Source organism: Histoplasma capsulatum (assembly GCF_000150115.1).
Source record: "Histoplasma capsulatum G186AR genomic scaffold supercont2.5, whole genome shotgun sequence".
NCBI lineage: Eukaryota > Fungi > Ascomycota > Eurotiomycetes > Onygenales > Ajellomycetaceae > Histoplasma > Histoplasma capsulatum.
The window spans coordinates 817,132-832,530 of NW_025544805.1; the positions used below are offsets into that span (position 1 = coordinate 817,132).

Here is a 15,399-nt window from a genome sequence, read left to right on the forward strand (position 1 = left end):
TTAGCTCTAACACTAGGTGTATAATTGATTTAAATATTCTCTATTTTTATCTTTGAATTATCTGCTTATTTATCTAGGCTTATCTAGCTATCTTCTTGCATGACATCCGCTCAAATCTCTATCTGAATAGAGAATGCTAGCTAGATAGCTGTTGATTTATCTATCTATCTATCTATCTACTTGATATCTGAGTGATTGATTGATTGTAGAATTGTGAGGGGTGATAACAGTGTGTGTGATAAGATAGCACCATGACCATTAGGTTATCCATAGCGAAAAGCCAACGTAGCCATTTGTCAAATGGTTGCGCTCATAATGATATTTATACCCGTGGGTGTGGTGGTGACCCGTGGTTGCGGTGGGGTAGCCCGGCCCACAGCGGGTGTGGCCAACCCACTACCTATACACTGCGACCACCACATAGTTGGGAACCACATGTGAAAAGTGAATAGTAGAAAATAGTAGAAGGGAGATAATAGTAATAGTATTAAGTAGATAGTAGTATGGTCAAGAGTAGCTAATCGCTAAGAGAAGAACGAGAAATGCGAAGTAGCATATATATATATATAGAAATAATGGTAGCGAGAACATGATAAGGAAAGAACAAACGAAGATAAATGAAGACATATATAAGGAATTAATAAACGAGTGCATTACAACAATAGAGAATGATAGCTTCTTCACATTTTTTTAAAGGTATATACAGTCAGAGACACAGATAGTCTACATCCCACTAGTCTACTCTTATATTCAGCTACTCTTTGGTTACATTTCTCTATTTATAACTGACTGAGTCATTCTTGATGGAGAGACTTCACTATATCATTCTGAATCTAGCTCCTCAAAGAGGCCTTGCTCCACAATTGCTGATACAATACCAAGTAGTTATTTATTACTTGAGCTAGACATGTAAGTACCATAACACTTGAGACTACCACAATATACTGAATCCATCTAGACTATATACATAGTGTTAGGCATTGCTCCACCCTGTAGTGACAGTTATCAATAGAGATAAGACAAGAAAGAGTACGCTGAATAGGGGGAGGGTGGGCGGGGGGGTTTGTCTCAACAGTGATGGCCCCAACACTAAGTTCCAACTTGAGAAAGCATTCTATGGACAGCGCTTACCACTACGCCATCCAATCACCCTCTCCATCACTGATGGATTGCATGTAGTTTTGAATCGTACATCGGCACCTTCGGGGGAGATAACGCAAGTTGAAACATTCGTCCGCCTGAGGTTCAAGTGCGAAATATTTCGTCAACAGTGTCAACGTCACAAAACATACCTCGCGCAAAGGCAGAGCGCAAGTGACTCGAGGACGGGATTCAAGTAGAGAGGGAGCGATTCAATATCCTCCTGCATTGGGTGTCGAGGGCTATAAACATCAGTGTCAATATCGCTTAAGAAGACCTGGTGCATTCATCAATGATGATGTTGAAATCCGACGCACCGTTTTTCCTTAGCCCTCATCATATTCTTTGCATCTCTCTCGGGTTGATCGATGATTTCTGGGTTACCCTTGTTGGTATAAATTACTATGATATCCATACCCTATATCAAGTCAGTGTTGCTCTGGGATATATCTGAAGCCTTAGCGAAGATAGCGCATCTGTATCACCCACCTCGGGGATGCGGAGTCCTCGACCCGACTGCGATCTTGCGGTCGACTCGACATACTCTCTCACTCTTCCCGAGGAATCCATGCAAAAACTTCAAAAGACAGGATAAGTAACTCGGTAGATCAGAAACACAAGCTCGCGCCAGTCATTGTGCCATAACTGCTGAAGGACATTTTTGAAATGAACCTCGGTCAAATAGAAATGTTCCAGCGAACTACTTCTGAAATGCCAAATCTTCCGGCAACCAGCTGGGTACCAGTGTGTATAATATTGATTGATTTATTGAGAAACAGAGGGAGGTGGATAGCCAAGAACAGAGTGAGTAAATATAATGAACAGTGGAGTTTAACTACGTAGTTAGTCAAAAATATAACATAGAGATAGGGTGTGCTCTGTCATGGCTGATAACCCTCCCTTCCTTGATGCAGATTTAAGATTGTTTCTGTGTGCAGTAGAAATATGTAATACACAACCGGCAACGTAATGGGCTATCTCAATTCTATAATCTCTCTCCCTCATGCACAAATCGAGGTAAAGGAAAGAGTAGAAAATAAAACGGAAAATGATGCACACATCGTTTATAAAAAAAAAAGGAAAAGGAAAGAATAGAAAACGAACCGTTACATAACCCAAAAGAAAGGTGAAGAAGCGGGAATCAAGGGAATGCAATCAACACGGCGGATATCTCGCACGAATCTTTTAAGCATTTCCATTATGTCGCCTTTCAGCATCATGCGCTTCCACTTTGATATCAAACATCACATCTTCAATCTCGCGAAGCACGCGTCTCCCAAATGTTACCGTCCTGATCGATCCTAGAACTGAACGTAGAGAAGCAAGTATGCCAGCTCCGGAAGTTTCAGGCTTGCCAGATCGAGTTTCCTGTTCCGTTGAACCTGCAAGATCCCCTTCTTTGGAATATGGATGGTCGGTTTGATTGCTCATTTCTACATCTGCTGCCGTGTTTTTTGCCATTTCCGAATCAGGTGACATTTGGTGGGCCATTTGCTCGTCACGTTGCTCAACCGAGGGTGCTGGTAATGCTGGCTGGCCGCTCAGGCGCAGAGACCTTCGTTTCTTGGACTTACGATGGTTTGGACAATGGGCCGGTTTCCCGATTTCTTGCGAGGGATTGATAATTTTCGCAGAATCGAGAATTGAATTCGTCTTTTTCCGTGATGATCGACTCGGTCGCTTCGACGGCACAACCTCATTTCCGCAAGTGATATTTTCCTGATGAGAAGGTATTTTTTCCGAAGCGACTGACTCATCAACCACAACTTTACTTCGTCTATTTGGAGAGACTCGTTTGATGCGATCACGCTCTTGTGAAGACTTGTCATCCCTTTTACGCTTCATCGATCGCGTCACAATTGAAGCGTTCGGTTCTGGCGTCCCTTTGCTTGACACTTCCATATCCATTGACAACTCCAGGTCTTGTTCGAGTTGAGACGCTATCTGTCTTTCAAGATCATTGCTGAATGAGTCTGGAATAATATCAATCCTATCGACTTCAATATTTGAGACAGGACAATTCGGATTCGAGCTGTTGGAGTGTCCCTTATTCTCACTTTCCTCTGACGGAACTAGATCAGCATCTTGGGTTGGGAAGATTGATGGATAATCCCCCTGTGAAGTGATATCCTTAGGTTCTGGGTTAATAACCTTGTTGGTCCTTGTCGCTTTCCATTCTGCTGTTTTCCGAGAGCTGAACATGCTACGTCGATGACTAGGGTCACCACTAATTGGTGTCGGTGAACTCCTTGGAGGGGAAGACAGGTCGTCACTCATAACGATTTCCTGATTTTTAACGTCGCAAATTCTTTTGGTTTCGGACGCTTCTATGCTCCGATTTTCGTGGTGCGATATTTGAGGAGGGGATGAAGGAGGGTCCTCAGACTGTCGACCAGCGATATCTAAAACAGATATTAAGTGCGATTTGACCATTTGATCAAGTTGCACAACTGAGGTTTCGGGAGTTGAAGTCGGCGAACGATCAGGGAAGTTCTCCTCATTGCCCTCGATTGGAAGGTGAAGCACAGGGCTTGGCAGAGCATTTTCCTCGTTCTTAAAGCCTCCAAGCTTCGCCGGGAGCGGTGGATAGCTTGTATCCCGATCAAGCTGCGAGTCAGAGGAACGAAGACCTGGATACTGCCTCGCAGTCTCCCCTCGCTGCCTATCTCTGACTTCTCTTTGGTGGTCAGTCAGCACCTGAGCATCACCAACGGCATTAGGTGCAGGGGAGGAGTCGACAGGGACAAATCGAATCTGTGAATCATCATGGCGAAGTCGTGGCTTGGGTGTTGACAGCTTGGACGTCGATGGAGTGCTCCTTTTGCGACGGCAAGCTTTATTTGTGCTGGAAGGTGTTGTGCTTTGTGCAGGAGAAGGAGAAAAGGCTTTGTAAATCTTGCTTGTGCTGTCGAGGAGCTTAATTGGAGTTTCGGATTCGACCATGTCTTCTTGAGAGCTCAGGAAGTCAGGAGAGGAAAGATCAATCTAAAATAATGTTAGAAATTATTTATTTCCCCAAGGCAACAACAATTTACACACCGTAGAGTTTTCCTCTTGAGGAAAGTTTGGCAGCGAGAGATGCACAAATGGTTTCAACCTTCTCAGAGCTTTTTCAACATTTTCAGGATACTCTAACGTTGTTCTTGAACCAAAGGAATTATTCCATAGCTTGATAAATTGGTTCGCAGTAAATTTATGTCGTGATTCCAATCCAGATGTGACAAGCGTTGATAGCTTCTGTAATAGTGTGTCTTTCAACTCAGCAGATTTTTGGAGAAGTTTAGTGGTCGAGAGTATCAGTTCTCGTGCCTATTCTCGTTAGAATAGCGTTCAAGTGAAAGGAATGAATTTTCAAAACTTACTGAAGCACTGATGTTATTGCCCACATCTGGTCGACTAGTAAGCACACCATCACGGTCAGTTATCCATAGACCTAAAGAATCCTGTAACTCGCTAAGCAATATTGGGCCGAACGACGATGGACATCGATCAATAAGTTTAGTCGTAGAAGCTAAAAATCTAACGATGCGACTATGATCAGTACCGGCTAACTCTACATAAATCTCTTTCAGCACCTTGCTAGTCAGTTCAATTAACTTGTTGCCAGAATGGTGTTGAATTTGGCGATACGCAAATGGCGATTTGTTAATTGAGGGATGCGTCGGGGATGGAGGCTGCTCTTGGACGGAAGTGAATTTGAGTAAGTCTAGGAGAGCTGCACAATTACCAGCAACAGCCGCTAGAGGTTGGGAACTGATGGTCTCTGACAGTGTCTCAAGTATACCAGTCAAAGCAGCTTCACCCTTTTCGGCCCGAACAACAGAGCTGAACGAATCAAGGAGTAAGGACCACTCCGAAAATGATGACTCAAAACGGGATCCCGCAACAAGAATAGTAATTACGTTTTCGTAATCATTTGGCGCCGAACCGTCACGTTTCATGATTTCAGTCCTCATGGGAAAAGCTAGGAGGTATCCCTTAGCTAGCTTTGCTATAGATTGCCATACATGGTGGCAGTTGGACAAACATTCCAAATTGACATCAGAAACATTTCCTGATTGCTCTAACAATAGATCTGCGAATTGACGAAGTACTTCAAGCTTAGCATATCTCGATGTTTTCCCTTGAACACCCATCTCGATTATGACATGTAGCAGTTGAAAATAAGCGGAGCTGATTGTCGATGATGGTAATGGCGAAAACGTAATCAAGTGAAGTAAGTGAAGTAGAGGAGATTTGACATTGTTATCTACCGATTGTCGATTGTGTGCAGGAGTGGTAGCAGTTTGAAACCTGTCTTGAGATATTTGTGCAAATAACTTGTCGGTAAATATGGCTGGCCCAGTAGACGAGACCACGGTTGTCAAAAGGAATTGGAAACGTTTATAGAATGTATCATTTCGAGTATCCCCGTTCGCATTTAAAGATAGAGGTGCTGTCCTCCAGACGCGTTGCAAAGTCCCAAGAATACTGGCTATTGCTTGCATCGATTCCGATGAGGGCGTGATCTCATTACTGCCAGCATCGCTCAAGGCCTTTGAAAGATTTGTCCATGAGAGTCCGATACCTGACTTAGCTATATCATCGTCATTCCAAGCTGAAGACTTGAAGAGCGATTTGAAGACTGGAAGAATAATTGGGAGCCGAGATCGAATCCATCTACAGTCCAGTCTTGGGAGATCCTCGGGCTCAAGAGTTGTCCCCTTGATAATCCCGATTTTATCTTCTTCCCAAATCTTTGGTTGCTGATTCCAGAGTAGATAAGACAATATCCGACATAACCGTTCATTATTAGTTGGGTCGGAGTTCAGGTTTCCTGAAAACGGATTCCCAATGTAAATTGTCCAGAAGAAGGCCAAACGACTATGAGAGGCCGAGGGCCGAAAAGCATAATAGAGGAGTCTATGGTAACTCGTGAAAGCCTGGTTGACTAGAATACCCTGTTTGTCAGATTTTTTCCTTTCAAGTTGCGAAAGGATTGGTCGGAATAATATTTTTGTAATATCTGTGCTGGTGGACTCATTCGGCGACAAAGCATAAACAAACAAATCCCAAGCCATGAGAGCTTGGGATTTCGTCATTATGTCACTGCAATTAAAACACCTTTGAATAACTAAAAGCCAGTCCTTTAAATGGGGCCAGTTGTCAATGGACCATCGCTTTGTTCGAAGCAAGAGAATTATAACACTCCAAATTTGTGGCACTTGTGAACCACTGTCGGGACTTGATATCATAGCAGATAATCTGTCGCAAAGCTCTGCAACAAAAGGCGAGCCATTTTCCAGAGTAACGTCAAGTACTTCCCGTAATGCGACGGAGACAGTGGTATTTGGACCCATTGCCATTGCAGCCAACTTACCAACTTTGATCGCTCTTGTTCGTATATCTTTTAAGTTATGAAGGAGTGCCGTTATAAGATGATCCATCCACAAGTCAGCGTGAGACGCCATTGTTGACTGCGGTAGGAGTAGGAGTTCTCTGTAAATTGCTAGACGATGGGCAAGTACCGCCTTGCCTTCAACACGATTCGTTATGTCCTTGAGTACAGATAACAAGAGCGTCACTCGATTGCTTGTCATAACTTTTGGCGAACATTTTTGCATGGATAATACACGCATATACTCAATTGCAACCGTTTTCGGTACATTCGGGTTTTGAAGAGAGGCGATTGCGTGATCGATCACGAAAACTTCGAGATCGTCGGGGAGTCGGGAGGAGAACTTCGGTTCATAGATAAACATGGCCAACAACTTCAATGCTTGGCGTACGAGTTTGATATCGAGTGGTTGATAAATCCCGGACACTTCGCAAATATCCCTTCGGATGTACTGCGAAAAGGTTTCAACCTGATCCGCTAGGGCTCCCTCATCTGGGATATTGCTGTACGCGGCCAAAGTACCTAGCAGATGCTGGTAAGCGTCAGCCCTAGAGGTGCGGGAGCCGCCCGCAAGCTGCTTGCAGATGGACTCTAACATGGCAGGAAGGTGGTCCGATGAGTTAAAGGACTGTTCAGCAGGGGGGGTTGAGGCGGGCGACGAGCAAGAAGACTTGAGTATCGATTTGGATGGCTTGCATTGATTCGAAGGTGGCAGAGCCCGGAGAGGTGTTCTAGACTTGTGGGCATTCGAGGTTGGGAAGGATGGCGGTTTGATATAGCTTGTCAGAGGGGAGAAATTGACTCTTTTGGACAGGCCACTGGATTGAGGAAACGGTGACAAATTCGGAGGTGAAGAAAAGCCGTCGCTCGGGGTGGACAGGGGAGCTTGATGGCTGGGCAGCTGCTGAATATCGGACTTCAACACAGCCGATTTGAGTGAGGATGATCGCGGAGGAGTAGGCGGACGCGCAGGAAGGGCACTGAAGCTCAAGACTTCCACCATATTTGGAGTAAAGGTTATATCTTCATGTATGGAGACAGAAAGCAGGAAGGAAAATATCGTAAACTGGTATATCGCCTGGACCACGGCACCATAGAAAAGGGAAATTGGAAAAAAGGTAATTGAAATTCAGAATACACCGTCCTATAAGAACATGCTAAAAAGAAATAAACGAAAGAAAAGGAAAACGCAGTCACGCTCATGAGACACCCGAAGTAGTGGAACGCACAGGCATGGTTAAGATGTTCGGTCGGTGAAGACCATCATCGTCTTGTCATCGTTGGACGTTGACATTGAGATGGAGACGACGCCAAAAAGCGGAAAACACGCGAGAAGTCGCGAGATCGCAGACGCGTTTTGGGCCAAAGTGGAATTAGTCATGTGATTGGGTTCGGAATATAGTATATCCACTTGAAGGGTCTGAATGCTTCTCCCAGGTAGGCGGCAGGTGGGGAACCTCCCCTAAACCTTTAGTTGTACCTCTTCTCATGAGACTCACATTGTTACAGAACCTCTTCTTTTTACACCTGCAGACTTGTGAAAAAGTCACAGAATGGTTTTTTCTTCTTAAAGACAATGATTGTGATCTTGCTATCATCAAGTTATATACACTCTCCTCTCACATCCTCCATCTGTCAACTTTCCACTGTAGTCTCAAGTCTACAGAAATATGCTAGTATCATTGCTTTCATGTTTGAACTTTTAGTGATGTTAGTGGAAACTTTCCCCTTACTTTCCTAGGCTTACTGTGTAAGGGGAAAAAAAAAGAAAAATTGCACAAAATCCATCCGCCAAGTATTGATTGATCGACCACTACCCTTACTTTCCTAGGCTTACTGTGTAAGGGGAAAAAAAAAGAAAAATTGCACAAAATCCATCCGCCAAGTATTGATTGATCGACCACTAACTAGGACCCTTGGCACATCAGTGTGATCCTCGCGTCCACTATCGGCCCCTCTCTAAAGAGTTGATACCAGGCTCGTATTGTGTGCGGTTTCGTGAATGAAATCGTAACACAACATATAGGAATGTCCCGAGGACCAATAATAAATCGAAAATAAGCGTTATTTGCAGTTTTTCTTGGTGATACAAATGAACAATTTTATCAATCAATCACCGATCAGCCAAAATTGTTAGGAATAACAAATTAATTACAGATCATGTGGTGACCATTTCGTGAATATATATATATATATATGTCAATAATAAGCACGGATTTTATTAGCTTCGAACATCCATTTCCAGGCTAACATTGTTATTGGGAGTCAAAGCAGTTCATCCTGCGCTAGATACGCTGGAAATGGCTTAATCGTACAAGCAAGAATCGGTGACTTGCTATTCTTCATTATATGGGCCATGGTCAAAATCATACAGCCGTCCTGATGGAGTACTTTAACTGGGGTGTGCAAGATAGTCACATAACCATGTATAAATTCGGGGAGACGAAAGAACACGGCGCATAAGAGCGCAAGCATAGGCTGCTTTCAAGGTTGATTGTTCTTACTGAGCTTCGTAACAGAGTTCTACCTCTCGTATCGAAAGTTCAAGGAGCGCCATGATAACTTGGCGAATACCAATAGGTAATTGAATTGCGGAAAATGTTGCATTATCCTACGAGACTGGGTTCCGAACTCATAATAACATGCTTGTTCCTCGATGATAGTAAGCTCGCACCCAAATGGTGGAAGATCAAAGGGGAAGACGGGGAATACGGGGAAGGAGGCGAGAATGTTTTTTGATAGCAGGATACTTGCCTTGCAGAAATATATCTTAAATATCTTCTAATTGCAATCTGTCGCAAGTATACTCGGTCAGCTTCTGCCAAGCCGTTTCGGAATGAGCCTGTTTGGAAGATCTCCTGGGTAGCTGGGGTTTGGATTTTCTATTAAGAATCCAATATTCGAAAAAATTATAGCTCTTCTTGGACTTCCAAGGTTGGTTTTATAGTTCCATATCAGGACGCGTGGAGAGAATGAACGGTTATCTAGAACGTTTCCAAAATAGGAACTTATCATAATGACAAATTTAACAATTGATGTATTATTTCGAGGACTTCCAATTCTAATTCCCGATCCAACTGACGAGGTTGGCTTCAGCTACGCGAAGTAGCCAGAAAGTGTGTGGAGTCCGTCGGGACCCCGCGGGTCACAGGCTGACTAAGAGATCGGATATCAAAAATTTACAGTCAAGCTGAGGGGCAGAAACTACCCTAGAGAAACATAAGGAGCGCGCCATAAATTTTACGCTTTATTATATCCTATATAAATACACAGCCATCAAACGCCCAAGATGTCGGTACCGAACACGTTCGATCCGGAAAATGCGCAGAACTTGGAGGATGTAAGTCGAATCCATCCCGCCCATACCTCCAAGGGCCCCACTATCTATGAGTGATTGCTCCTAACCCCTATCCTCGCGCAATCCAGATGGAAAAGCAGTTCGCCGTCAAAGGTGTGTCTCTCCGGAGGGTAAACATGTGAATCCAATGGCGTCCTTTGAAAAACATTTTACTGACCGTTCCGCCCCTTTCCAGCGGTTCAACAAATGACAACATACTGGTCCCTCCTAGAAACGAGAAGAGGGTCTAGTCTGCGCTTGACAAAAATGGATGATGAAATATACGAGCATTTCATGGAAACATTCCCGGAATTCGACCCTGCGGCGACGATTAATGAGGATGAGATGAAGAGCAAGGCAGGTAAGGAAAGATGGAGATCTTTCCTCATGGCCTACGATAAGAAGGTTGAAGATTATAACTTCGGGACGCTGTTGAGAGCCAATCCTAAATTTGAGTATGGGGAAAAGGAGACAATATTTTGTATGACCTGTTTTTCGGAATTTTAAGCTCCCATTTTCCAGTAACACGCCTTGCCTCCAGCAATTTACATATTAATTACATATCTTTTAACTGTTACTTTCATAATAGCTGTTCGCATGCAATTCTACGCCATCGAAATTGCCAGGTAAGGCTGTCCGTTTTGGATCTATCAGACTCATTTGGAAGTCAATCTAACATATTCCTCTCCGTTTAGAAATCGGGCAGGATTAAACGACTGGGTCTACGAGCGGGCACACCCGGGGGAGAAAAAGGACTCGTCGTAACAAGCGCTATTGAAAATATAACCACCTTGGTCGGATTTGATGATATCATCTACTCGACGCTTGATAGACTTCGCAATACAAAATATCGAACACACAGGGCATTATTGCAGCTCTGTGACCGCTTCGTTTCACTGATTTAGTACCCGCATGACTTGCCTGAATCGCTTGCCGCACAACCGCCCACGAGGAATGAATAAAAAATAAAAATAAAAACCTAGCACAATATCGCAATTTCCGCCAATGGCATTTGAACGTACACAGATACGATCACAGGCGTGTTCAGGAAATAACCTCACCATGTTTGCACGTACGATGAAATTTGAAAAGAAGGGAGTTCAATGGTTTGCTGCTCTGCATTTATGTTCTTCAAAAACCAACCTAAAAAAGGGGCGTGTGGGGGAAGCAGGTTGGTTTGAGAGCCTGCTCGATGTATATACTAGTATCCTACCTTCTATGCTTAAAAGCACAGGTAGAAGGAATGAATGTGTTTTGACAGCAGGAGATCCCAAACAGGAAGGACAAATTTTGAGAGGCAAAATTTAAAAATCCAGGTGGCATTGACATCATCAGCAAACTTCATGAAGATGTTTTACTTTACATCTTATGCTATCGACATAGAATGAACCAAGCTCTCAAAACAGACGTTAGATACAAAAATGTTTGTGGGGTAGTCCCGACAGCTTTCCTACCATCAATGCAAAACACATATTCTCCTTTTCTTCTTAGTGACAGAAATTACACGGGATTCATCGCTCACTCCTCCCTCTGATCAGAAACAAGAAGGAAATTTTGTTAATTTCATGAGATACAATTTACCATTAGTCGTACCTATTTCTCATAGGATCCTTTTGTAAGTGCGCAGATAGGCACTCCTTAACCAAATCATAACCTAAATCATAAATCTACGAATGACTGTTTCAAAAGTTTTGATTCACGCGAAAAATTCAATCTGAAATATTATTGACTAACTCGTGTAAGGATCTCTAGCTTTATTAGTCACACAATGGGAATCAATTGGCATCCGGATGCCGTAATGCAGGAAACCTGTTCTTGCAGTGACAAGTTACAGCAGAACAAAGGGGGAAAAAAACTGCTCTTGGACAAAAGCATGCCGCAAAGTTGATCCAACTAATTCTGCTCCACACCCGTTAAACTGCCAGGTCAACAAGGGAGCTCATGTACGTCCTGACGGAAAACTGACACGCGACATTGACGACTTCAAGTGGTTCTAAATCTTGGAAAAAGAGTCTTAACATTGGCACACAACTAACTATTTGGATCATTGCGTGAACTTGGTTCGGAAATATCGCATGGGTTGGAAGCACCATTGTGATAGGAAGTTTGATTTTCACCAGCGAGCGTCGGGGGATTCCTCAGTGTTTCATCCCCGCTTGTCCAGGTTGGAATACGCAAGCTGTACATAGTATCAATCTCTTCGATTGTTCGGCCTTTACCTTCGATGACACCAAAATATACAGTTGCCACGCCAACGAAGAGGCAGCCAGAGAAGATGTAACCGTATCTGAAGTCAATAGCCTCGGTGATAAAGGGAGTGAAGAAGGCGAGCAGAAAATTCCAAAGCCAGTTCGATGCTGTCGCAAGGCCCATGGCTCTGGCACGATAGCGGGAGGGATATATTTCCGCGATGATAACCCAGACTATCGGTCCCCAGGTACTGGCAAACCCTAGCATGAACAAACAAGCGACTACAACCATCGCTCTCCCAGAGCCAGGAGTGAGTTCTGGCATGGCTTCGTTGAGTTCAAAATGGCCGATGGAAGCGTAAACCGCGCAGCACACGGACATCCAGATTGCGCCAACTATTAGGGACTTGCGACGGCCAAAGTTCTCAACGGTATACAAGCTGAGGCAAGATCCCCCGAAATCAATGGCGCCAAGGATAACTTGTGAAATATATCTGTTTTGGACACCAAAACCCCTGAACACAGTTGCCGCAGTATAGAAAAAGAAATTAGCCCCTGTGAGCTGGTGCAGACCGTGCAAAGCGGCTCCGAGCAGAAGTCTATGCTTCATTCCGGGGGCGGAAAACATGTGATACCAGCGCTCATCTTGTGCAGCCATATCTTCCTCGTACTTTTCACGGATTCCTTCTAACTCTAGGTGGAGTCGTTTGTGATTATGTGGTATGCCGTAGAACCGCATCAATGACTTTTTCGCTTTGTCAATACGCCCCGCCCGATAATCATAACGGGGGGAGTCTGGGGAAAACAACGCCCCAATGCCCAGGATCGATATCCTGATGAAAGTTACCCCGAGCGGAATCCGCCAGGCACCGCTATCCGAACGGTTTCCAGTACCCAAATTGATGCAGTTAGCAGATAAAATGCCCAGGGTATTGAAAAGCTGATAGCAGCTATGAGAATCGATTAGTTTACCCATTCACACTCGGAAGGCATCGTGCTAGCGATGGAGCAAACCTTATAATAGCACCACGAATATGCCGTGGGGCGCTCTCGCTCTGATATAGTGGAACCAGCACCGAAAGCGCACCGACACCAAGACCCGCAACCCAACGGCCAAGAACCACCTGATACCATTTAGGATATTCGGAAGTCATTTGAATAATAACACCGACAATAATTATCACACAGCAACCGGACATTGTCCACTTCCGGCCAAACCTGTCGGCAAAAGGTGCAGCAACCAATGCTCCTATGAGCGTTCCAATGGAGAGCTAACAACCAAATTAGACTACCAAATGCCAACTATGACAGAAGACAATGTTCTTAAGGAAACATATGCAGGGCAAACATACCAAGGCCACAATTAGGCCAGCGCGAACACGTGAGAAATGATAGGTTTCGCCAGAGGCCTCGAGCTCACCGAACCGCCTTCTGAAATCATCCGTCTCCAGTACGCCTGCGATCTGGCCAGTGTCATATCCAAAAATGAACCCTCCCATCGACACGGACAAGCCCATAGTGAACGAGCGCCATGTCAACGTAGGGATCGGGGTATCGACGAAGCCTTCGTCAAATTCCACTAGGTCATCTGAAGAAAGGTGATTATCTAAAGACTTCGACGGGATGCCTTTTCCTTTAACAAAAAGCTTCTCAAATTTCGATTCCATGAAGAGAATTTAGTAGCATAGAGCGCTACATTGCTAGTCAATTTTTCCTGAGGAGCAGGAAGAAGAGAAAAATACTTTTGGGCAGGGCGATGCCGGACTGAACCAAAACACTAGGCAGGACCATGGTTCTGCCATGAATTGAATGAATTGAACAGTCAATCTCAACTTTGAAACAATACGACAGTTAGTGAATCTATATTTTTCATATCTGCTTGTCCCTTCTCTTGGAGGCCCCTGAGGATACGACACAAACAGCTGCTATATCTTTAATATAGTAGTAGTGACCTACTGTTCAGCTATAGAGCTCAGTTTTTCGCAATATCAACAACCAGAAACGGACCGAAACTATTTTACGAATTAACTTATAGTTATTTACGTTAATATTAGAATATCCGTTACCCGTGCCACGCCACAGGTATTTAGACTTCACGGGTTGTTGCCTCAACACAATCATATATAGATGTATTTTCTTACTAAGATATGTATCTATCTATAGCTGAGAGTCATTCAGCATAAAAAAACAAACAAACAAGATGTGATAATATCTAGCTATTTTTGTTTTTTAAGAACATCAGTGTTTTACACTAGCATATCTAGTCCAAATCTTCAAATCTTGATCGTTTACATACATATAATTTAGTCGCAATGAGCTCTCTATGATGAAGAAATACTCATCTCAGTAATTAGATCCGGTGTTGTGCATGAGATATTGCTATTCTGGGTATTGAATTTCAAAATTAGCAACGCTACGGTCAAATTCCGCGCGCCCTGTCGTCATTATTAGAAAATTACCTGGCGGCGTAGGATCCGATTTCCAATTTAGGGTTGAAAACCCAAGGTTCAGCGCCGTCCTGAATACCAGATCTGAAACCTTGATGTTTAATGTAATGGAATGGGTCAATGGCATGGCTTTTTTAAGGAGTCTATTTGGTCACATGGAACTCCATATTCGAGGGCGGCAAATCGTCTGTATACCATGGAGTAAATTGGACTAAGAATGCTGTTTGCAGGGGCCCCCTCTCCATTAACCGCGAATCAGCTCAAGCAAACGATATCAGGAATTATTTGGAGCGTATTGCAGGTTACCTGCGGGTTACAGTTGAACGTTGGTTCAAAATTTCTGAGCGTGGTTCAATGAATCATGATGAACTTTGACCTATCCATGGATGGATGTTCAGCTTTGATCATGTGATTTAATCACCACTTAAGGTTCTTGGTCACTTCTAAGGTTTGAACCACTACGCCAATTTAGTATGAGAGAGTGCTTCTAAGACAAACAAGACAAACACAAGCAAGTGCTTTCTCATACTAAATTAGCGGCGTGGTACAAAGTGGCCGAGCAAGCGGTGAAGTACGTCACTTAATTTATCATCTATATAACTAGTTAAGGGTCAAATGGATGAAGTAAACTAGTTATTTAACTAACTGAGTTATTAGTACAGTTATCTATGTACTTTTAGGGTCAATTCGTGTAAAATTTGCTTGATGATGGAGGTTGAGGTTGGTTGGTTAGCGCTCTTATCGACAGGTGGGCCACGTGGTATTGGCGCCCGACTGAAACTCACCAAAAACGTCTCCGACAGAAGTCCAGCAAACATCAACAAAACCCTCTGACGCTGGTTTCTTTGACGATTACAGGGGAATCTCCCTTTATATAGCGGCCTCTCTGCCAACTTCCGGAATGGAACA

The 15,399-nt window shown here is 43.8% G+C and overlaps 4 protein-coding genes across 4 annotated transcripts; 1 reads left to right on the forward strand and 3 right to left on the reverse strand.

The window, feature by feature from the left end:
• Positions 1-954: 954 nt before the first annotated feature.
• On the reverse strand, positions 955-1,710 carry HCBG_04228 (uncharacterized protein; the record flags this gene model as incomplete). Its single annotated transcript, XM_045431277.1, has 5 exons — positions 955-959; positions 1,132-1,238; positions 1,293-1,382; positions 1,458-1,558; positions 1,630-1,710. The coding sequence occupies 5 exons, from the start codon at positions 1,708-1,710 to the stop codon at positions 955-957; spliced, it is 384 nt and encodes a 127-aa protein (XP_045287830.1).
• A 615-nt stretch (positions 1,711-2,325) lies between these two features.
• On the reverse strand, positions 2,326-7,520 carry HCBG_04229 (uncharacterized protein; the record flags this gene model as incomplete). Its single annotated transcript, XM_045431278.1, has 3 exons — positions 2,326-4,125; positions 4,180-4,449; positions 4,503-7,520. The coding sequence occupies 3 exons, from the start codon at positions 7,518-7,520 to the stop codon at positions 2,326-2,328; spliced, it is 5,088 nt and encodes a 1,695-aa protein (XP_045287831.1).
• Positions 7,521-9,806: 2,286 nt separating this feature from the next.
• HCBG_04230 (DUF757 domain-containing protein) lies at positions 9,807-10,697 on the forward strand (the record flags this gene model as incomplete). Its single annotated transcript, XM_045431279.1, has 5 exons — positions 9,807-9,857; positions 9,944-9,968; positions 10,051-10,335; positions 10,444-10,480; positions 10,550-10,697. 5 exons carry the CDS (start codon positions 9,807-9,809, stop codon positions 10,617-10,619), a joined length of 468 nt encoding a protein of 155 aa, XP_045287832.1.
• A 1,188-nt stretch (positions 10,698-11,885) lies between these two features.
• Positions 11,886-13,834, reverse strand: HCBG_04231 (monosaccharide transporter; the record flags this gene model as incomplete). Its single annotated transcript, XM_045431280.1, has 4 exons — positions 11,886-12,993; positions 13,058-13,314; positions 13,396-13,631; positions 13,786-13,834. 4 exons carry the CDS (start codon positions 13,832-13,834, stop codon positions 11,886-11,888), a joined length of 1,650 nt encoding a protein of 549 aa, XP_045287833.1.
• Positions 13,835-15,399: the final 1,565 nt, after the last annotated feature.